At 38.0% G+C, this 23,318-nt stretch overlaps 1 protein-coding gene across 1 annotated transcript in view; it reads left to right on the forward strand.

The window, feature by feature from the left end:
* The first annotated feature begins 7,387 nt into the window (after positions 1 to 7,387).
* The window catches only part of LOC139359179 (sister chromatid cohesion protein PDS5 homolog B-like), a 51,845-nt gene continuing 35,914 nt past the window's right edge, over positions 7,388 to 23,318 (forward strand). The window contains exons 1-7 of the mRNA XM_071081604.1: positions 7,388 to 7,490; positions 8,193 to 8,302; positions 9,403 to 9,554; positions 10,770 to 10,883; positions 16,490 to 16,571; positions 19,131 to 19,179; positions 22,011 to 22,150. Of these exons, the coding sequence (XP_070937705.1) occupies positions 7,388 to 7,490; positions 8,193 to 8,302; positions 9,403 to 9,554; positions 10,770 to 10,883; positions 16,490 to 16,571; positions 19,131 to 19,179; positions 22,011 to 22,150 (750 nt within the window). The remainder of the gene's footprint in view (positions 7,491 to 8,192; positions 8,303 to 9,402; positions 9,555 to 10,769; positions 10,884 to 16,489; positions 16,572 to 19,130; positions 19,180 to 22,010; positions 22,151 to 23,318) is intronic.

A 23,318-nucleotide genomic window follows, 5' to 3' on the forward strand; every position in this document is an offset into this window, starting at 1 on the left:
CAAAGACTTGGAACCAACCCAAATGTCCATCAATGACAGACTGGTTTAAGAAAATGTGGCACATATACACCATGGAATACTATGCAGTCATAAAAAGGGATGAGTTCATGTCCTTCATAGGGACATGGATGAAGCTGGAAACCATCATTCTGAGCAAACTATCTCAAACACCACATGTTCTCACTCATTGGTGGGAATTTAACAATGAGAACACTTGGACACAGGGTGGGGAACATCACACACTGGGGCCTGTTGTGGGATGGGGGAGGAGGGGAGAGGGATAGCATTAGGAGATATACCTAATGTAAATGATGAGTTAATGGGTGCAGCACACCAACATGGTACATGTGTATATATGTAACAAAACTGCATGTTGTGCACATGTGCCCTAGAACTTAAAGTATAATAATAATAATAATAATAATAATAATAATAAAGAAGAAGAAAGAAAGATATTGCTACCATATGTTAAGTGGCAGGGTTATCTATTTGGATGTTTTGGCTTCAGGTAATAGATGTCCCCTCCACCCCCTGCAAATGGCTTAAATTAGGGGTTGACAAATTTTTTTCCCTCTTTTTTTTGGTAAAGGGCCAAATAGAAAATATTTTACGCTTTGCCTTTGTAGCAGCTACATAACTCTGCCATTGTAGCACAAAGGCAGCTATAGTCAATCATAAACAAATGAGCATGGCTGTGTTTTAATAAAACTATTTATAAAAAGGGATAGCAGCTCTATTTGGCCCATACACCATAGTTTGCTGACTCTTCACTTAAACAATGAGAAAACATTATTTTGTAACAAGAAGCGAAAGTGGTTAATTCAATAGATGGACAATATCAACATGAATTCTTTCCACCTTTCTGCTCTGTCATCTCCAATTGTGTGAGTTTTGTCCTCAGGCTAGTCCCCTCATGGTCATGAAATGGCTGCTGCAGCTCCAAGCATCACATCCTAACACTCAGGTCCCAATAAGGGAGACAGAATATTACTTTTTCATATCCCTTTTGAACTTTCCAAGAGGCCCTACAGCCGACTTCTCACCCCTCATTGGCCAGAAGTGCATCTCATGACCATGCATAAACCAGGAGTTACCATAATTGGCTTAATCCCAGACTGCTCAAGCTTTACCTTCTGGGAAACTTCACCCAATACAGGAACAAATGGAGCTCCCTTAGCAAGGAGTATAGCTATTGAGTAGGTGATCAACAGTGGCTGCCACATAGAGTTACCATGGGAAGTAGGGAAGAAAATGGATAGATAGAGATAGGAGCTTGGGTCAGAATGAGATTAGAAGTGGTATCAGGTTCCAGATGGAATAAAGGGTGGAAGAGTAAGTATAGAGTGCCTCAACTGTACTTTTTTTAAACAAGCAAAAGCAAAAGACTCACCTCTTGGCATAAATCCCAAAAGGTAAGAGACTTGCCACCCAGCTGAAGCTGAAACTGGGTGGAGTAAAGGATTTTGCCAACACACAACCTCTTCCTTTGCTAGGGAACAGTAGTCAAGTAAGGATGAAAGAACCTGCTGAAAGATGCTGCTAAAACAAGCCACTGTTTCCCTCTCCAAGTGCTTGAGCCACCCTGTGACTCTGCGTGGATGAGGCCAGGATCCCGGGGGACCCACAGGGGTGATGTCAGGAGGTGAGGCTGTTCAGGAGCCTCCACTCATTCTGGGGACCTGTCTCCCACTGCAGGCCACACATGGGACCTGGAGCCATCCACGCTGGGTGTGGTAGCGGGGAGAACCTCTGTAGAATCAGGAGAAAGCTGTTCCGGTGTTTACTAATCAGCAGGGAGTGGGGAACTGAGGCAAACGCAGCCGCCTCTGCAGATGGTGGGCAGCAGGAGGGCTGTGGGCACCACGGCACTGCTGCCCTCTCCCTGGTGGCCCTTGGCTCTCTGTGAACTCCAGGCAGTCAGGCATGGCCAAGTCCACGTGCACAGGGAGCTTCAGCCTGAATTCAGACTCCGAATCCACTTAAGGTCACGTCCGTGAGTCTTCCCTAGGCCCCTCCACAGGGGACACTGCCGCTGTCTGTTTGGTCTCCCTACCTTCACCCCGGTTGCCACTCTCCTGCTTGTCCATCTCCCTTGCGAGGCTGTGACCACCTTATTTGAACATCACCCTTAGCTACCACCATCCTGGCCCACGGATGTCTCCAAGTCGGTGCGTGATGGATGGAGGTAAGGGAGGAAGTCAGCCCTCCCGACTGTCTCCTGGAGACACTGTTTCTGCCAAGCCTGAAGCTTGCAGAGTGATGCCCTTGAGTTGAAGCTTCCACCACACTGGGCAGTCCAGGCTGCTTGCTTAGTCTTGAGTCCTGACCAGCCGGGAAGAGTGTGGGCCTCGGTGGTCAGCGTGCTTCCAGGCTGTGCTGCCAATGACCTTCACTCTTCCCTTTTCCCACGTGCTTTCTGACGAACCGCCACCCTGCAGTACCGTTCGTTAGTGGAATGTTTGTTAGTGGAATGTTCGTTAGTGGAATGTTTGTTAGTGGAATGTTCGTTAGTGGAATGTTCGTTAGTGGAATGTACATACTCAGTGCTTGTTCTGTGGCTCCTGGGATGGCTTCCAGCCCAGCCCCTGCCATACTGTGCAGACTGTATGTGTTAACTGGCTTGCCAGCACTCTGTGAGTGTGGGAGTGCCTGGGAATCATTTCTAAACCCAGGGCCTGGTAAGCACTTCACAAATGTTTGGGAAACAGATGGATCAGCAATGCTTCTGTTACACACATACACACCATTCAGTGGCCTCAGAGTCAAGTGTGTCGGAGAATGCTGATATATTTACTTCTTAACCCAGGCTTCTCCCGAGCCCCTCTATGCAAAGCCATGAAGTGGCCCACATGCCCCCAGGAAGGCTGCAAGCATTGCGTCCTTGCCCCTGAGCACCCACTGATCCACCTGGAGCCTCTAGGTCCTGCTCAGTGCTGTCCCCTCCAGGAGACATGTGTGGCAGCCATAAGCCTCCAGCAAGACGCCCACACAGAGCCGCACACTCCGCCGTGGCCTCCCATGGCAGTCTAGCACCCAGCAAAACCGGCAGGACCCTGAGTCTCACAAACCTGCCATGCACAGGATCCTGGAGTGGACCAGGGCAAGCGGGGTAAGGAGGCAGCTGTGGCACTTCTCTGGAAAGGGAAAAGATGTCTAGTCCCATACAATGATTTCTCATTGAGCTTGTGCCAGGGGCCAGGCCCTGTGGAAGCATGAAGCTCCCATGATTTCCCTTAATACAGCACCCTATGCCAGGAGCATTTTAACCAAGTCACACCCCCAATTCACAGAGGACAAAACCAAGGCTTGGGGAGGTTAAACGACTTGTCCAAGATCATGCAGCTGGCAGGCAGGAGAGCCAAGATCAGAGCCAGCTACCTTACCCCAAAGCTTGTTTTCTTAATCACCGGTCCGTTTTCATTAAGCACTTAGTTCCTGTTTGCAAGAGTCAGTGCCTTGACCAGCAGCCACGGAGCACTTCCCTCTGTGGACACAGCCTGGTTAAGGTGCTGCCTCTCTCGGGAGGAGTGGAAGCAGATCCCACACAGAGCAGGCACTGTGCACAGGGTGGGGACTTGGCCCTGGTGGACAGTGGGCTCAGGTGGGCCCCAGGCCTTGGGCTCCAGGACAGAAGCCTCAGGACAGCAGAAACCCTTGCTCTGCGCTGCCTGGGCCTCGCTTCCCCCGCGGAGGAGCTGAGCTCCTGGCAGCTGCACGCACAGCCTTGCTATTTCACCCGAACCTCCTTCTCTTGCCTCGCCATCCACGGAGCAGCTGTAGCGCAACACCTTCTGGAAATGAGTCTGGGTCAGAGTCACTGACCTCCTCACATTCCTGTGCATGGTGCTGTTGTGGCCACTTTCTGGTCCACCTGAGAGGCAGCATCTGTGCCATCACTGGGAAATCCGAGGGGCTTGATCCTTGCCATGTCCCCAGCTGAGAGAAAGGGGATGTCTGAGACCAAGAGTGGGAGCCCTTGGTGGCCACTGTGAGCATCTCTATGTCCTACTATGCCCCCTCCCCTGCCAGAGCTTGGGTGTCGAGTTTGGCTGCAAATACATCCAGATGAGCCTCATCACCGCATCATCGGTCCTCTTCCTCCACCTCCTCGCGTCTGCCCAGGTCTGCTGATCTGCCCAGGTCTGCTGTATTTATTGTCCGAATAAATACACACTATAGAAAGAGCCCCAAACTGGAAATAACCCTGACGTCCTTCAATGGGTGAATGGTTGAACACAATGCGTTACATCCACACCACAGGATTCTACTCAGCAATGAAGGTAAATGAACTGTTGATGCACACAACAGTGCACGAACCTCATGCGAGCTTCGTCAAGTGAGGAAAGCCAATTCCAGAAGGTAACGACTGTACGATTCCACTGATTTAACATGACGGAGATGACAAGATTATGGAAATGGAAAGCAGAGTAGAGTTCCCCAGGGGTTAATGAGCAGGTGGGGCTGTAAAAGCCAAACATGAGGGAGCCTTGTGTTGACAGAAATGTCCTATCTTGAGTGCATTGATGCCCATATTCTGGTTGTGATAATGTTCAATGGTTTTGCAAGACGATAGCGTGGAGGGAACTGAATACTCCCTTTGTATGATTTCCTGCAACTTCATGTGCAAGTCTCAAAATTAAAACTTTAAAAAGATGCATTCTAGTGATGTCATCGAATTAGAAGTTCATAAGATAATAACTTATTCGGTTCCTCCAATCATGTCAGCTATTTTATCCACTGTAGCTCATTTACTCTTATTCTATACCACTGTTGTCTTAGTTTACAAATGACAAAAGTTGGCACTGGCAACGTTGAGGTCACAAAAATAGTAGAGCTGGGGTTTCAATCCCTGAACCACTGCATAGTCACCTCCTCTCAGGATAATGAGGCACAGTTGGGATTTGAGCAACTTACCACTCAAGCCACCTCTTAGCATATTTTATTAAGTTCAAAAATCAACGGCAACGACAAGACTAACTAAAAAGGCATTCCTCAAGGTTTCTTTTGTGGATGATGAGAATCTTTGGGAAACAGATAGTGGTGATGGTTGCACGCATCTGGGAATATACTGAAAAACACCGAACTGTACACTTCAAAAGGATAAATTTAATGATATGTGATTTATACCTTAATTTTAAAAATCTTTCCTCTCCACCAAAAAGTTATTACTGTGATCTAGAGTCAGAGACTGACCTCAGAAAATAGTGGTAGTGGGAAGAAAATCTTTAAGAAAGAACTAACTTACTAAATAAAAGTGGGGACAGTGGCAAAGACATTGAAAATGCCTGAGGTTTTGAGCCAAGTGACAAGAGTAGAGAGGAAGGAGGCCCAGGAGAAGATCATAATGGATGTGTTGAATTTGAGATGACAGCAGGCCGTCCTAGGTACCTCCAGTGGGTGAAGTAGGGACCCGGCGTTTGGAAGAGAAGTCACGGCGGTCTGGGCTCCAGGAGCAGATGAACTAGCCCAGCGTACAGAATCAAGACAGCAGATCATTTATTACTAGGAGATAGGCTGGGAGGAATTAATCTCTACGAGGAAAGTAGAGCTCAGCGTGTGAAACCTGCCATCTCCAACACACTGAATTCACAATTTTCCTTCTCTCCTTCAAAGGGAGAAGCCCGGTTCAGTGAGACAACATGACTCAGAGAAGCATTATGAGAAAAACACTTTCCGCTAGGGACGTTTGTTGCCTGCTTTCCCCTGTCTATCCTGGTTATTGTCCTGAGAGGAGTCTTGGAACACAGAAACGATGGCTTTGGTGTTAAAAATTATTATTCACTTTTTTAAAGCAACATATTCTAAACCCCAGCTTTTCTCAAGTTTTTAAGTCAAATTTAACAAATCTTATTATTTTACTTACAAGTCTATTTTTTTTTTTTTGAGATGGAGTTTCGCTCTTGTTGTCCAAGTGGGTGTGCAGTGTCACGATCTTGGCTCACTGCAACCTCTGCCTCCCAAATCCAAGCGATTCTCCTGCCTCAGCCTCCCGAGTAGCTGGGATTACAGGTGTGCGCCACCATGCCCAGCTAATTTTTTATATTTTTAGTAGAAACGGGGTTTCTCCATGTTGGCCAGGCTGGTCTTGAACTCCTGACCTCAGGTGATTTGCCCACCTTGGCCTCCCAAGGTGCTGGGATTACAGGCGTGAGCCACTACACCTGGCCTAAATCTATTAATATTATATTAATAGTTTACCAGAAGACTTTAGAACTTAATTAAATTCCTTTGAACATTTTATAGTAATTTTATAATTAAAATGTACTTAATTTTCCTTTTAGGCACTTTGGTTGTGTAATAAACAACAACACTTTTCTAAATAAATAATGCTTGCAAAATGAATGTCAGTCCTTATACATATATCACGGGAATGAAATTATCTATCTTAAACAGTCACCACTAGCTGCATCTAGTAACCCCTTGGAGCCAAGCAGCCTTGAGAGTGGCCGGCCCTCTGGTGCTTTGGGAAAGGGTGGGCATGGGAAGACAGCTGTTTCCTGTGAAAGCAGAAGAACCAAGGATGCAGTACAAACCTGACCATGAGAAAATTCCAAGTGGTCCATAGAGCTGGTTCTTCCTTAGGCCATACCTTCCAACAGGAAGACTAGCAGGGTGGCCTCCTATGTCTATCCACACGTCAAACTTGGGGCATCTTCCTGTTGGCCTCATCTGCCTGTCCAGAGGTTGTCCACCACCCAAGATGAATTCAAGACCTCTGCCCTTGTTTGCCCAGGTCTTCAGTAATGGCCCCATCTCTGAAGTTTGCTTTGTACACTCTCTCTTTCACTCTTCTGTTTCAGATGTATGTAGCTTTTCAACTAATTCATGCTTGACTTAAAGGCAAGTGATTCCTACTTTCCTTTTAAGTTCCACCATGCTTGTCATGGAGCTAGCCACACAGTACAAATAGTACTCAGTATTTCTATAGAATCCATCGTTCATGATGGGATCCATCCTTTTGTTTTGGTATCTGTAATTAACATGAAAACACTCCAGCATAAACTCATACAGTTGCTGGTTAGTGAAAGCTTCAATTCTAGAGAAGTCAGTTGGTAGTTTTGAGAATCCACACTCCAGAAATGACACTCTCCAGAAGCAGGTGCAGCAAATGATTCTGATACCCAATTCTCGAGCAATTCTTGAGGCTTCATTAATAAATATGGCAAATGTCTGAAAGAGTATTGATGAGTAAAATTAGTTGCTAACTCATTAATGTTATAAATATTAGAAATGGGCCTCATTGGTGAAAATAAAGGCATTCAGGAAGTGTGAGCTGGTGAAAATATTTTAAAGACACACCCCACCCTGCAGAGAGAATAGAAATCTGTAGCCTGTACTCACACAGACGACACTCAGGCTCAATCCAGAAAGAGCCCTGTGTCTAGCCATGGCTTTGGTAGCACCCCTCCCAAAAGTGTCTGATACTGACTATGAAAGTCAGAGCCTGTATCAGGGTGGTGTTGTGTGTGCCTTGGGGTCTTTCACACAAGGTGGGTCCACCTGAACTACAGGGAGCTGAGACATCAGCAAACTCACAAAACAGATTGTATGAAATCTTTTATGCCTCCTTTTTCATAAATGTTTGGCTGTAAAAAAACAAACACATGGCAGAATTTGATCTGAGATTTGCTTTAACTAAAATCTGATAGCAAGGCTGTGGGGAGTTCTAATCCACTCTCAGCAACACCCACCAAAGAGACCCTAAGAGCTGGGCATGACCAACAGTTCGCCTTTTATCGGTTTACATGAGATTCAGACCAATTAAGGGGGTTCTGTGTTTAGAAAAAGCTTGGCAAGAAGCAATTTGTATGGTTCCTTTTGAGTTTCCATGAGTCTCCTGCTGAATCTCTCTGAGGGAGTTCATGCTCTGCCTTGCACAAGGATCTCCCGTAAAGACATCAGAACACAGTCTCCTGTAAAGACATGAACACAATCACCCTTTGGGTCAAATGGCCTTCAAATGATATCCACACAGAGCTCCAGGAAATTAACCCTTGGGGACTGACTTCAAGATGGATCCTTCCTGATCCATGTTCTACACAGTGATAAACAGGCAGGTTCCAGATCCTGCAAACATTTGCCTAACGTGCAGGAGGCAAGGTCATTTATGTTTTCTCGTTTATTCTTCAAAGAAGCCCCGTGAGATAGTTATTATTGCCTTCATTTTGCAGATGAGGAAACTGAAGGCTGAGTAAAAGATTTGTCGGGGGCGGAGCAAGATGGCCGAATAGGAACAGCTCCAGTCTCCAACTCCCAGCGCGAGCGACACAAAAGACCGGTGATTTCTGCATTTTCAACTGAGGTACTGGGTTCATCTCACTGGGGAGTGCCGGACGATCGGTGCTGGTCAGCTGCTGCAGCCCGACCAGCGAGAGCTGAAGCAGGGCGAGGCATTGCCTCACCTGGGAAGCGCAAGGGGGAAGGGAATCCCTTTTCCTAGCCAGGGGAACTGAGACATACAACACCTGGAAAATTGGGTAACTCCCACCCCAATACTGCGCTTTAAGCAAACAGGCACACCAGGAGATCATATCCCACACCTGGCCGGGAGGGTCCCACACCCACGGAGCCTCCCTCATTGCTAGCACAGCAGTCTGTGATCTACCGGCAAGGCAGCAGCGAGGCTGGGGGAGGGGCGCCCGCCATTGCTGAGGCTTAAGTAGGTAAACAAAGCCGATGGGAAGCTCGAACTGGGTGGAGCTCACAGCATCTCAAGGAAACCTGCCTGTCTCTGTAGACTCCACCTCTGGGGACAGAGCAATAACAAACACAGCCGAAACCTCTGCAGACGCAAACGACTCTGTCTGACAGCTTTGAAGAGAGCAGTGGATCTCCCAACACGGAGGTTGAGATCTGAGAAGGGACAGACTCCCTGCTCAAGTGGGTCCCTGACCTCTGAGTAGCCTAACTGGGAGACATCCCCCACTAGGGGCAGTCTGACACCCCACACCTCACAGGGTGGAGTACACCCCTGAGAGGAAGCTTCCAAAGCAAAAATCAGACAGGTACACTCGCTGTTCAGAAATATTCTATCTTCTGCAGCCTCTGCTGCTGATACCCAGGCAAACAGGGTCTAGAGTGGACCTCAAGCAATCTCCAACAGACCTACAGCTGAGGGTCCTGACTGTTAGAAGGAAAACTATCAAACAGGAAGGACACCTACACCAAAACCCCATCAGTACATCACCATCATCAAGACCCATACTTTACATAGTAGAAATATTTATGTGATAGTTGTGTGCTTTTTTTTAATAAATATAGTAATTATAAATTGATATTTAGTATCTGAGACTTGAAAAAATCTGTAAAGGGAAGGAAAACACAAAACTAGGAAACTAGACTTTCCTTAGTTTATATAATGGAAGACTTTTTACATTATAAATAAAACTTTTTGTTTTTAAGTGGAGAGTACGCAAAGAAGCCATGATGGGACTTGCCCAGATTTATAAGAAATATGCTTTACAATCAGCAGCTGGAAAAGATGCCGCAAAACAGATAGCATGGATCAAAGACAAATTGCTACATATATATTATCAAAATAGTATTGATGATCGGTAAGTTAAGGACACTATAAATATTTGGTGACTTTGAATGTTATATAACTTGATTTATTGGTTTATGCAAAGTATTTTCTTTATGACCTTACACTTTTCCCTCAGTTTTTAGTATAAGGTAATGGTAGTGAGTGACTGGGCTCATTCCCGCCCAAGCCATAAATGAAGCAGTAATGTACATATAACTTTAGGGATGGGTACAGGTTTTATGTTCCATATTCTGATACAAATACATATCATATTTGAATACCATATTCAAATACAGATATTACTATATTTGAACAGTAATATCTAAAAATAGGTTTGTGTATAGTTATAATTTTAGTTCATAGGTAATTGTGTTACAAGGATCTTCATTAATTTTTTTCAAATAAAACTTTAAAAACCTGTTGGATTTTGCACATTTAAAAACAATTTCTACTGAAGACTAAAAAATAGTTTATAAATTTATATAAAAAACATGTTATCTGAATATAATCTTAATATTTTTTCCATTCCAGGCTCAGATTAGATCTTGTATGGACTGCAGTCATTTATTAGTTAATAGAGCTCTAAATCCTACTTATAGTCTGAAATGATTTGATAGATTAGTGGAAACCAAATGATTTTGCCTGTAGCAGATCAGAATGAGAAAATTAAGAAGCAGGTCATAGTAAAATTTTAAGAGGCGTAGATACTAAAAACTGGATTATCTATGAAACTTTATAGTTGTTTTTATAAAATTGAAGTTTTTGTACTTTTTGAGGGTATGGCATCAGTGCACAAAGAATTACATTATGATTTTGTAGGACTTTTTTTTAGTACTTTTAGCCAGGTCTGTTTTCATGATGATGCCTATGAAAATGCAAAAGAATCTTAAGAGTTTCTTTAGTTTTGACTTAGAAATTTAGAACTTGGAAATTTGAAAGGACCTGTCATATTTTAAAACTCTGCATTATACAGATAAAGAAAAAATCCCTGATATATAATGTGCCCAACATCCTGGAGCTGGTAGTTGTCTTAGCTGGGTGTAGGGCTGTTTTCAGCACATACAGCTAAATCCTGTTTTGGTCCCCTTCTGTCTACAGTTAGAAGGTTTTGATTTGGAAATCTCATTTCCACTCAGAGCAGCAGGAACTTCTTTAATATATGTTCTTTACATAGTTTTGGAATTTTATATATAACTTTAGAACATTACAAAAAAATCATTGCAATGCCTTCTCTGCTTTTTTGTAGGTTACTTGTTGAACGGATCTTTGCTCAATACATGGTTCCTCACAATTTAGAAACTACAGAACGGATGAAATGCTTATATTACTTGTATGCCACACTGGATTTAAATGCTGTGAAGTATGTTTCATATATCAAACTCTGTTCTTTTCATCTTTTGCAATATATTGGATTTTATCAAAAAGAAACTACAAACACCTGTATTTTAAATTGTAATCTATGTAGTGTAAACATTATTTAAAGGGTTATGTCATAATATAATACTTCGCTATTTTTTCAGAAAGTACCACTTTAAACATGAGATTAAGCCATAAGCAATTGAAAGATAGAGCTGATTGACATGAAATCTTTTAGGATGAGTTTTCTATTCATATTGTTGGTGTCTCAAGAAATGTTGATGTACCTATTCTTTTTTGTTTGTTTTCCTTAAGACATTAAGAAACATTCATGTTATGAAGATACTACCTTTTTATTCTCACTTGGTGTACTGATTTGCGTTACGGTGTAGGGCAGTAGGCTGCAAATTTTGTGCTGCATAGCCTGAGCAGCACCATGTTATAGTTTGACATAAGAGTAAGCACAAATATATATATTTTTTGTAGTTAAGAAAATACTTTTGGGTGTTTAGGTAAGATGGCATTGGGATGTTAGACATGAAAAAGGCATTGTTAGTCTAATCGAATCATACTAAGGGTTAGGAAATTGAGGTCTTAGAGATTTGCTTCAGGTTTTAGGAAATGTAGATCCTTAGTATTCCAGCAAATGTGGTTTACAAGTATTGGGGATTAAATGTTGAGAAATTGGAGAGATCTAAGGGACTGTATGTAATTTTCATTTATACCACTGTTTAATGAGACTTTGACTTCATTTTTTCCATGGAAATAATTTTATTTTCTGTTTATGTTTTATACAGAAATATTGAGGAAAAGGTTGTAGAGGGGAGAAATACACCTTTTTTTTCCCCCTACCTGCTGTATTTCAGGCACTGGAATTTGTATTATGTATTACTGCTTTTGTGCTACTGTGGAAAAGTAGGTTGCAAAGAGATCTGATTGCCCACAAAGCTTAAAATATTTACTGTCCAGCCTTTTACAGAAAAAGCTTGGCAACCCTGGCTTAAGGGATATTTTTCCTGTTTTACATATGATGAAATGAATCACACAGATGTTGCATTCCACACAATCACACAAAGAGTAAGAGGGAGTCAGAATTTGCACTCAATCCTACTTAGTTCCAAAGCTTATTTTTCCACTACACATAGTAAGATACATTACTCTCATATTTAATTTTATTTCTTGTAAACTTTTCTGTGGAATTGGAATATATCCTAAAATTGTTGGTTTGTCATAGCCTAATTGGTGGCTCTTTTTCTCATGGCAAAATCAATTGATGGCCTCTTAAATTGGATGAAATATGGTATTTATATCATATTCAAAACAACCTATTGGAAATCATACTAAATATAGACTTCTCTACTCAACCCCCAACTATCATTCAAGACTAAAAATGAAATGTCACTTTTAAGCAAAAATGAAGAATTTGCCAGTCCTACTTGAAAAAAATTATTAAAGAATAGCCTTGTTTTGGTAAGAAAGGAAATTAATTCTATAAAGAAGTAATAAGATTCAAGAATTTGAAACATTTCTATAAGTATAAATAATAAAGGACTGTAAAAACAGTAATAATACAGTTTTATTTGCAAGGGGTGGGAGTGTGGATTAAAAAGTAGGTAGCATGTAGGCCAGTATTTAGCCTGTACCATACACCACTGCAGTACTATGTGAGATTTCCTGAGTGTCCCTGCAATCCTCCGTCCTATGGCCCTACCATGCCTGGGCAAGGCTGGAATGTCTCCAGGACCTTCTTCCACTGCCCATGGTTCTGACTGGTTGATGCCTGATGCCTTTGTGAAAAATTTTGACTGCAGGTGGGTCCTGTCAGATAACAGCATGTAAGGTGATAGGTAAGTAATGAGTATGAAGGTGTTCCAAGGTTCTTTTATCATATTAGTGAGGGCAGACATGTTGACTAAGTATGTCATAAGTGGGCATTTAACAGTTGCCTCTGAAAGCAGTTAAAATGTATAGCTTCCAAACACAGAGGAACAAAAAATAATTAATGAAAACTTTAATACCAGAAACAAGATAGAAAACAAGAAAAATAACAGTAAATATACAAAGTATAAATAGTTGTTATAAAACTAAGCATGTCACATATCACTCGTCACTTAAATAAGTATATTTGATTGAATTCAAAAGTGAAACAGTGCTATTCACAAGCAATACTTTGAAAAATAATGCCATTGAAAAGTTGAAAGTAAATTCCAATCTGGACCAGTACTCAAAAGGAAAGGCTTTGATTCTGCAAAAATGGTTGGTGAATGAATGGGTATTTATCTGTTTTAAGATAAAACATTTACGGTACATATATATCATTTTTTAGATGATTTTCACTTTAACCAACTTTTTGTGATTAGTTGACCAACTGTTATACTTACCAGTATTTTAGTACTTTATCTGTGGTTGTTTTCTCCAAAATCCATTACCTTTTTTATTATGTAATAATAATAAATCACATATATATGTTATGAAGCATAGTAATAAAATAAAAATACCTATGAATCTATTACTCAACTTGTAAACTTTTCTCCCATTCATCTTCCTCCCAGAGGTAACCTCTACCCTTGTTGCCTTTAAAAAAAATTTTTAACATGTATGTATATGTGTGTGTATATATGTGTATCGCTCAGTAATATATTTTTGCTTGTTTTTGAACTTTATGAAAGTGAAACAACTGTGTATATAGTGTTTTGTGTCTTTTTTCTATTCTATTTCCAAGATTCATTCATAATATTATACATAGCTGTATCTCATTCATTTCACTGTGCTATAAAATTGCACTGTCATTAATCCATAATTTTATTCCATTATTTTGATATCAGAAATTTGAGTCATTGCAGAAAATGGATGTCTGTATTCCATTTTTATTTATTTATTTATTTTTACTATTTCAAATAGTGCCACTGTAAATACTTTTCAATTTGATATACACATGCAAGAGTTTCTGTAAGGTATGAATATGAGTTATTCTCAAATTTAGCTACTTATTCAAATCACCCTGGGAGGTTTAAACAATTGAAAACTAAGTCCCTCCTTCAGAAATAGTTACTTAATTTGTCTGGAGTGTAATCTGAGCATTTTGATTTTTAGAAAAGCCTTTCAGGAGATTTTAATGGGCCACCAAGGTTCATAATCGCTAGTATATAGCTGGGAGTGGAGTTTCTGACTATGTGCCTTTTCATCATTGTAAACTAGTATCAAATTGTTTTCCTACATGATTATACTAGTTTATACTCCTATCAGTGGTTTATGGATTTCTGCATCCTCCTGTATATTATCAGACATTTAAATTTTTCCTAATCTTTTGAGTATCAAATTTTCTTATCTTTAATTTTCCTGAATACAGATAATACTGATCTTTTATAGTTTTATGGTCCATTAATGTTCTGATTTCACCACACACCTCACTACTCTGTATTACAACACCTGTTCCTCTTTATTCATTTAAATTACATTCTAGCCCTGAAGTCATTTGAATATATGACTTCAACTTAGTTTGAAAGGGACTTAAAAATAGCTGCTTGTCGGGCATGTTCCTAGTGAGAACTTGTTTGGTTAGGATTCCTCTTATTTGTTGAAAGAGCCGTATATTTTATTCTCTGACTACTTTTCTTTGGGGAAGACAAAGTATTTCTTAGATTTCAGACTTTTTATGTGAATCAGTTTTTGAATAAGCTCCTAAGTAAATGAAATATCTTGATTATTGAAAAAGAGAACAGTGTGTACTTCCACCTCTCACAAGTTCCCCAGCACTCCTGTTAGCGACAGTAGTAGAAGATGGTATCGGGGTCTTCGTTGTGATCTTCTCTTTTATTAAACAAGTTTGCGTCTAGATAGTTTTGTACTTCTAAGTTCCATGGGTGATTTGTCAGTTGGGAGGTAAAGGTTGGAGGACAGGTCCTCTTCAACATTTGGACAGGCCACTGACTGAAGCCTGATGGTAGCTGTCTTTTTCTTTGAGTTGCTGCAAACTTGTGGTTTGGTAACAAGGAGAACTGTGGGAACTAATTGTATATTTAAAATGTCAGGTAACAAATATAAGAATATCCAGGCTGTAACTGGAGTTTTTACATTTACTTAGCAACAGAACTGCAATTCAGACTATTATTAAATAGAGATTTTTCTTCCTGTTGTAATATTGCTTCTCCTAGTATAACTTTTTTCCCTTTTTTAGACAATTATTTAGAAAGGCAATAAATAGGCACAGATTGCCTTGCTAATTAATACAATTTTATTAAAATGCTTGAAATGACAGTTCCTACAAACATGTTATAATACAAGTTCTTAGAGATGGTCACTTTCGGTTTTAAGCTATAACCATAATAGTTTATAATGGGCTTTAAAATAGCTTGACATTTTATCTTTAATGAGTAACTGTAACAGGTAATTTCCCTTTTATTTTAAGTGAAAGCAAGCTTCAAAATCTAGACCTTTCAGAAGTTAGAATGATTAAGTGTATAGGAAAGAGAGAATACATTGACCTTGGAGTTCAGAAGTAATTTTACAAATGACTACTACATTTCTTTGAAAATTATTTTAAGCATATAACTCTTGTTAGATTTTTAGTCCTCTGGAGTATGAACATTTTGCTTTCAATGTTTATATTCTTAAACTGTGCTTATGAAAATTTATAGAACTTAGTAACTTGAAATTAGTAAAGTATAGCTATTTAAAATATAACTTCTAAGATGAAAATGTCCTCATGTTGCTTTGCCAGTACCATGTTGATGTGACTACTATAAAGGAATTCAAGTGTCCCAAATTTGAACTGGTTTATCACCTTTAAAATATCAAAAGGCATTTTTCAAACATATTGTTAAAGGGGAGAATTAAAATATGAAACAGTGTTCTTTGTCTATTACAAGAAAAAGAGTTTTTTTATATGCATCTGTGTTACTGCTTTTTGGCAGTGTTTCATATGTATGGTAATAGAGGTTAATAGAAGTGTAGAATAATTGAAAACAAACTGATGAAAAGTATTCCTTGTTTTGGGAGATTTCCTTAAAAATTTTTAATTCTGTGCTTCTAATCTGTAATCAAGTATTTCATTAACATTAATTATTCTCTCTATATTAATACAATATTGTTGTTTATATATTTTCTTTTGTACCTGTATAATTTTTTTTTAGATTTAAATTTCTGCCTGAGAACAATACAACTATTAAGAGAACATCAGAGTTTTTGACATATAAAAAGAATATTCACTTATAAATAATTCCAGACTGTTTAAAATTTAATTAAGATTTGTCTTAAGAAAAAGTATCCCCATTCTCTTATAACTAATTCTTCTTTTTATGTCTTTGATTCCATTTCATCCTGCCTGCTACAACACCTTATGATGTCAGTTATTCCTTTATTTCTCAAGTTTGTAATTTATCTGCTTAATTCCTACCCTAATTCGACCACTGATTATTTCTTTTGATCCTGCTGTGTTATATTTGATTCCATTATTTCCCTCTACACATTATCAGTTGCTTAGTCCTGTGAATTTCATCTCATCTCTGTCATCTCCTTTTATAATTTGAACCTTAAATTATATAGTTGTAATATTCTAGAAAGATTTTTATTCTGTTTTGTTATTTAAATGTGTATGTTTGTGTTTTTCAGAGCATTGAATGAAATGTGGAAATGTCAAAATCTGCTCCGACATCAAGTAAAGGATTTGCTTGACTTGATTAAGCAACCCAAAGTAAGAATTTTTTCTTCAGTGTTTTTTAAAACACATGTATTTTAATTACTATTTACCATTGCTGCTACAATTCTGTTTGCACAAGTTCTGACTGTAGAAGTTAGGATTCCTTGCTTAGAAAACTCTTAATTTTTAAGAAACTTATTAGATAGAAAGTGATAAGTGTTTACATCTGCAAAAGGTAATACCCAACATAAAACAGAGTGTGGGTCTCTGTACTCAAAATTAAAGTTTTTTGGTAGCTTTAAAATAAAGATGTAAACAATAACTCAGCATTATTGAAAGCATAGAAAATAGAAGGAAATTACACTTTGTGTTGCCACTGTAAGATGTTCCCTACTTTTTTGTATACGCTTGTGGTTTTAGAAAGTTTCAATAATTATGTAATTATAGTTAGGTATCTTGATATTTTTACTTAATATTTATGGAGATTTTAATGGTACTACCTAGTATTTATAATTTAATGGTCGTATTCATCCATTGGGTGTATCATATTTTATCTTTTATCAATCATTTAGAATGATTCTAGGGTTTTTTTTTTTTAATTGAAATGCTGTATGTAGACATGTAAAAGGCATAATTCATCTAAAAAGCAGTGTGCCTGGTCATTTTAAATTGCCTTCAGAGAAAGCAAGAATATTCTTTTTTTCTTTTTCAGTTTAGAGTGCTCTTTCTCAGTCTCTCTTCCACACATACACTTCACAGGATAGAGGTCAGTGGAGCAGTGTTGTTTTCATCTAAGGGGTGAAGATTTTCACCTTTTCCCTAGGCATAAATTCACCAGTTGCTCTACAAATAAAAAAAACTCACACCATTTGTTTGAGTGGTTTATAGTGACCCTCTCACTATTTTTTTAAACCTTCAGATCACTAGTAATAAGACATTTTGTACCACTTTTTTGCCTAATTGAAGCTTACATTTGAGTAATATTTTTGTTATAGACAAACAGTGATCTCTTTGTGTTTTATTGAACATAACCTTTTTTCTGTGATTATTGAGTATATTGAACCTGTTAAAATATGTTTTCCCTTAAAATAAATGACTTAAAACTAATTTAGTGATTTTGCTGTTTCCTTTCTCTTAAACCCTGTTAAATTAGTATGTTTTAGCCAATAAGCATGTTTCAGTTAGTGTCATAATGGGGTAAGTTAGTATGTTTTCGTTAATAATCTCTGGATAAAGTGCCTCTCTCTGCTACTTGGAGCTCTGTGTATTTACCTCTTTATGGCCAAAGATGCAAGAGTGTTAATTAAAAATATAAGGTGTTCTTACTTACATGTATAAAAAATTATTTGTGTTTGGGTATTATTGAAATCGTAGTAGCATCCAGGTAGTATATTAGGTGTATAAATCATATGTTGAACAGCATGATGTGTGAGATTGTAATCAAATATAACTTTGTTTTTGATTATCATCGTTCCTCTAAAATTTATGTATTTAGATGGAGCGTCTTCATTTTGCCTGTTGTTAAAAATTGGGAGGGTCTTAGACTTTCCTGCTGAGTCATACATGAAATCACTAAATACAGTCTCAATTCAACTGGAATGTTTAGTTCTCTTCTACAGTGTGGAATTTTCTTTTTGCTTGTTTTAAAATAATTATCCAGTTATCCACATTAAAGATGGAGTTCTCATTCATGTGTGGTGGATTTGAAAAAGTAACAGAATGGAGGAGGATAGCCCACCACCGCTTCATTCCCCCCAAATAAAACAGTGGCAACAGAAATCTTACATGTTTCTAGACAGCTGTTTGATGCTTTAAATTCCAAATATTTGGGAATTATTTCTTGAACTTTATTATGCTTTAACTCTCAGTTGCTCTTAGCAAGCTCATTCTCAATAGGTATGGTCTGTTTGTATATATATTTGATTTTATTGCTTTCAGTTCAGTGTTTATTTAGCTCAGTACTTTAAATAAACTTGCTCAATGACTTTGTGTTTCTGTTTTTTAAAATAACACTCTTCTGATGCAGTGAATAATTAGCACTCTAAGAGATGTCTTTTATACATGTGACTTTACATGCCGTAGTACATGAATGTATTACATACAGTATAATGTAGTGAATTAATTCACTGAAATAACACTTCCCTGATGCAACCCATAACTAACACTCTTAGAAACAACTTTTTGACATGTCAGTCACATCTTAATTGTCTTTAGTGTCTTCCCCATAAGCTTCATGACTATGCCTTACAGCTCTCAGGTCTAAACATTGTAGGAGTTTTCCCTGTTCTTTCAGCTCTAAAAACAACAGCAGCAACAACAAAAACTCCCAAAATACCTACCTGTTCCAACATGTAGTGCAGCTGTCTGATTTCTGTTTGGAGGCTAACACAACAGGGTGAGATAAGACGTAATGAAAGTGGAGAAAGAGTTTACTTTTAAAAACTCCTGTCCAGTTTATCTAGAGTTTAATAAAAATGATAAAGAAGGTGACAGTAGTGGTAAGAGCACGGGTCTGCAGCATTTAGTGGGTTATGCTTGTCTAATTTTTTGCAGAGTGTGATGAAGTTTTTTGTCAGGGGATTTTAATTTTGCATTTTTTTGTGTGATTTACAGACAGATGCCAGTGTCAAGGCCATATTTTCGAAAGTGATGGTTATTACAAGTAAGTTATTTTAAAATCTGTATAAAATGTAATTTTAATTGAAATATTTTTATAATTTAAAGTGTTTCATGCAGTTTTGTTCTAGGCTATGATAATATAGGAATTTTAAATTTTCTTTAGTTTCTTATGTGAGCTAGAGCTGGAGAAAGAATTTAGTACATACATTTATTTTTAAGAGTTTATTTAAATCATCATGTAAAAACTTATAAAAAACTGAATCTGTTTGGTATTGCTTGTTCTAATGTGACTAACTGAAGCTAATTCACTCCAAGCCTAAATATAAAGGACATACCTAATAACTACATACATAACAGCTTATTTGAAAAAATATTAATTTGCTTTTTTGCTTTAGGTGATGTTAGGTAAAATGATATTTCATTTAACAGTAAATACAAAAGGATTATGCGGAACGTCTCCTTTGTTCAGTGTAAAAGTAGGGAAAAGTCACTGTTTTTGTGGGTCATTTGCTTTTCCTCCCACCTCAGAGGTCACTGTGTTTAGCAGATGGACAGAGGGATAATCAGAAACACCTGGAGGAATGCTTCTACTGAGCTTCCACTTGGTGATAATGAAGATATCTTAAGATGAATCTGAGACGCCAAATATTCCAAGATGTGTATGAAAGTAAAGTTAAGACACTGAAGATAATAGTAAACCTAACTCACTGGGTTTTGGATTAAGTAATGGGAGTATTAGAATGAGTAGAACTTTAAGACCAAAATCTCTTTCTGTCCTGGGAAAACTACTTTCCAGTCACCCGGATAACTTGCTAAAGCAAGTTGTTTTGTGCTGTTCCTTAAAAAAAAAAAAATTGATGTTTAAAGAAGAGATCTTGCTCTTTTGCCCAGGGATGAAGTGCAGTGGCACAATCATAACTCAAAGCTATCTTGACCTTCTAGGCTCAAGCCATCCTCCTGCCTCAGCCTCCTGAGTAGTTGGGACCCCGTGCATGTATTACCACACCCGGCTAATTTAAAAAATACATATTTTTAGACACTAGGTCTTCCTATGTTGCCCAGGCTAGTGCTGAACTGCTGGCCTGAAGTGCTGGGATTACAGGTGTGAGCCACGGTGCCTGGCCTATCACCTCTTTATAGTTTGGCTATGGATTCTGTCTCCTAAAAGAGGTCTTTTTTTTTTTTCCTGTCAGTTTTCTTCCAGTGAGTTCAGTATTTCCCAGATTCTGTTTCAAGGAATGCTAGTATCCTGCAGGTGTTAACTTAGTATTGTGAGAAAAAGGGATTTCATTGTCGTATGTGTTTATAGAATGCTAAATTAAAGGAGTTTTCTTTCTCCCTTCTTTTCCCTCCCCCCCTTTTTTTCCTGAAATAATAGGCCTTATTGTAGCCTTTATTATGATGCCCATCCATTATGAAGGGGCTGTAAAATAACACTTTCCAAAATTATTTGAAAAAATACCTTTTCCTGAACACTGTTAAACTCCATTGAACCACTAGTGATCTTTGGAACACAGATTGCGAAGTGCTGAACTAGCAGTTTTCCAGCTTGCCCTCAGGTGCTTATTATGTAAACTTATAAAAACATTCCATTTATCTTCTATAAGTGGTCATGTTTATCTGTTGTACTATAATGTGGTTCTCTTTCTTTGCAGACTTTTTTCTATTATAGAAACATGAAAAGGTCATACAGAAGTATTTAGGATTAATATATTAATAGATTCTTAACTACATTAAGTCATTTAAATATCTCACCAAGACATAAAATGGGATTTCAGAATTGTATGTGAACTTGAAGACTATGTTTACTATATTCATATTTTGGGATTCCTTTGAATTTCTACTACTCTTTTGATAGTCCAAAGTTCTGTTGTTGGGTTTTTGTTTTTTTTTTTGTTTTGTTTTGTTTTGTTTTGGGGGCAGAGTCTTGCTCTGTCACCTAGGCTGGAGTGCAGTGGCGATATCTCAGCTCACTGCAACCCCCACCTCCCAGGTTCAAGCAGTTCTCTGCCTCAGCCTCCCAAGTAGCTGGGATTACAATCGCCTGCCACCACGCTGGGCTAATTTTTGTATTCTTTTAGTAGAGACGGGGTTTCACCATCTTGGCCAGGCTGGTCTTGAACTCCTGACCTTGTGATCCACCTGCCTCGGCCTCACAAAGTGCCGAAGTTCTGTTTTACAATTTCTGTTGTTGGAGATGCCATATTCTAGTCTGGCTCTCTATAACAGTTAAGAAGCCAGGAAAAAAAGATACCACAGTCAACATTTTACTAGCTTTCATAAGTATTTTGATACATAGACACATTAGCAGAATAGTATAAAAATCATTTTTGATTTTACAAAGATTCATTCTTTCCCATGCAGTAATGACTTACCCAGCAGTAACACCTGGAATAGTTTGCTCAGTATATGTCACTGCTAGATAGCAAGAATGTATATGTAAACTCTCTGGGTTGGTTTAACAATAAACAGGGAAATACAGGAAAATAGTTCTTAAAGGTAAAACTTAGTGATTAATCTCTTAAATTATAAGAGAGCAGTGTGTGCAGCAAGCTCAAGGGGACATTAATAAAATTGGCATTATTCAGGTTGACATTTGATGCCTTTAAATATTACAAGGGATTACTTGGAAGTAGCCATTTTAGTCTTTCCTTGCGTATATGTCCCTTCACAATGATCCTGTTTTATATTTCTAGAAAATATATTTTTATTTGTGAAAATTGACTATTGAAGGTGTTTCACAATTTAATTTCTTAAACTAATCTGAATTTGTAGGTAAGGATTTTAAAGCAATAAAAGAAATGAAAACATTGACCTATTATTATTTTAAGAATTAAAAAAATTGATTTTAATTGAACTTTAATTTATTTTAAGGAAATTTACCTGATCCTGGTAAGGCTCAGGATTTCATGAAGAAATTCACACAGGTGTTAGAAGATGATGAGAAAATAAGAAAGCAGTTAGAAGTACTTGTTAGTCCAACATGCTCCTGCAAGCAGGCTGAAGGTTGTGTGGTAAGGACAGTAAAGAGCTAATGTTTGAAAAAGCCCCCAAATCTTCTTTATTGTCTCTCTCTTTTATAAAAGTAATGTATATTCATCATATAATTTGAAAAATGTCACATAAATAACAATGCAGATAAACTGTAATTTCTCTATAGAGACAATTGCTGTTAATATTGTGGTGTATGTCCTTCTATAAAGTGAGATTATATTATACATACAGTTTTGTACATTTTACTTTTTCATTAATTAGTCTTTTCTAGTATTTAATAGCTCCATTGAATACATGTACTATAATTTATTGAGTAGTCCACTATGTTACACGTTCACATTTTTTCCTACTTTTTGGTTACTATGAAGAAGAATATAATTAATATTTTTACACAGTCTTGATTCTTTCTTTAGGATAAATTCTAAGAAGTACAATTGCATAGGCTGACAGCTCATTTTTAAAGCCTTTAATATGCTTTGGCAAATTGTTCTCCAGAACTGAATTAATTTTATGCTAATCACCAGTAATGACAGTGACCGTTTTCTCACACATAACAATATTGGTCAGTGTCATTGCTGGAAACAAAACCCAAGTGAAAACAAAAACACAATTATTTTGATAGTATTTATATTTGTTAGTCGCTATTCATCTGACCGTTTTTTCTCCTTGGGATTATTGGCCATTCATATTTATTTTGTAGGTTGTGTTTATAATATTTGCTATTTTTATAGAATGGTATTTGTCTTTATCTTATTGATTTGTGAGTTTGTCATAATGGCATTTGTTAAGTTGCAGATTATTTTCTGTCAGTTTTAGTTTACCCTTTTTGTTTATTATGTTCTTTGCATACCATAGTTTCTATCTTTATCTAAGTAAGTCAGTATTTACCTCATGGTGTTTGACTTTGCTATCTTGCTTATGAAATCCTATTCTGTTATAAGTGAATGAAAATATTTATTCTTGTCAGTGATTCTTAATCTGTTACCTATGTACCTTCTGAAATGCTTTTTAGAGAAAGATGATTCTTGACTTCACCCCAGATCAACTAAATGAGAATCTTCAGAGTTAAATTCAGGAATCCGTAGTTTTAACAAGCTCTTCTGATAATTTTACTTCCTCAAGTTTGTTCATCCAGTGACTCTTGGTTTTATTCATTTGTATTTTTATCCTTTTGGAATATTTTTGATG

This window comes from Macaca nemestrina, chromosome 16 (assembly GCF_043159975.1).
Source record: "Macaca nemestrina isolate mMacNem1 chromosome 16, mMacNem.hap1, whole genome shotgun sequence".
NCBI lineage: Eukaryota > Metazoa > Chordata > Mammalia > Primates > Cercopithecidae > Macaca > Macaca nemestrina.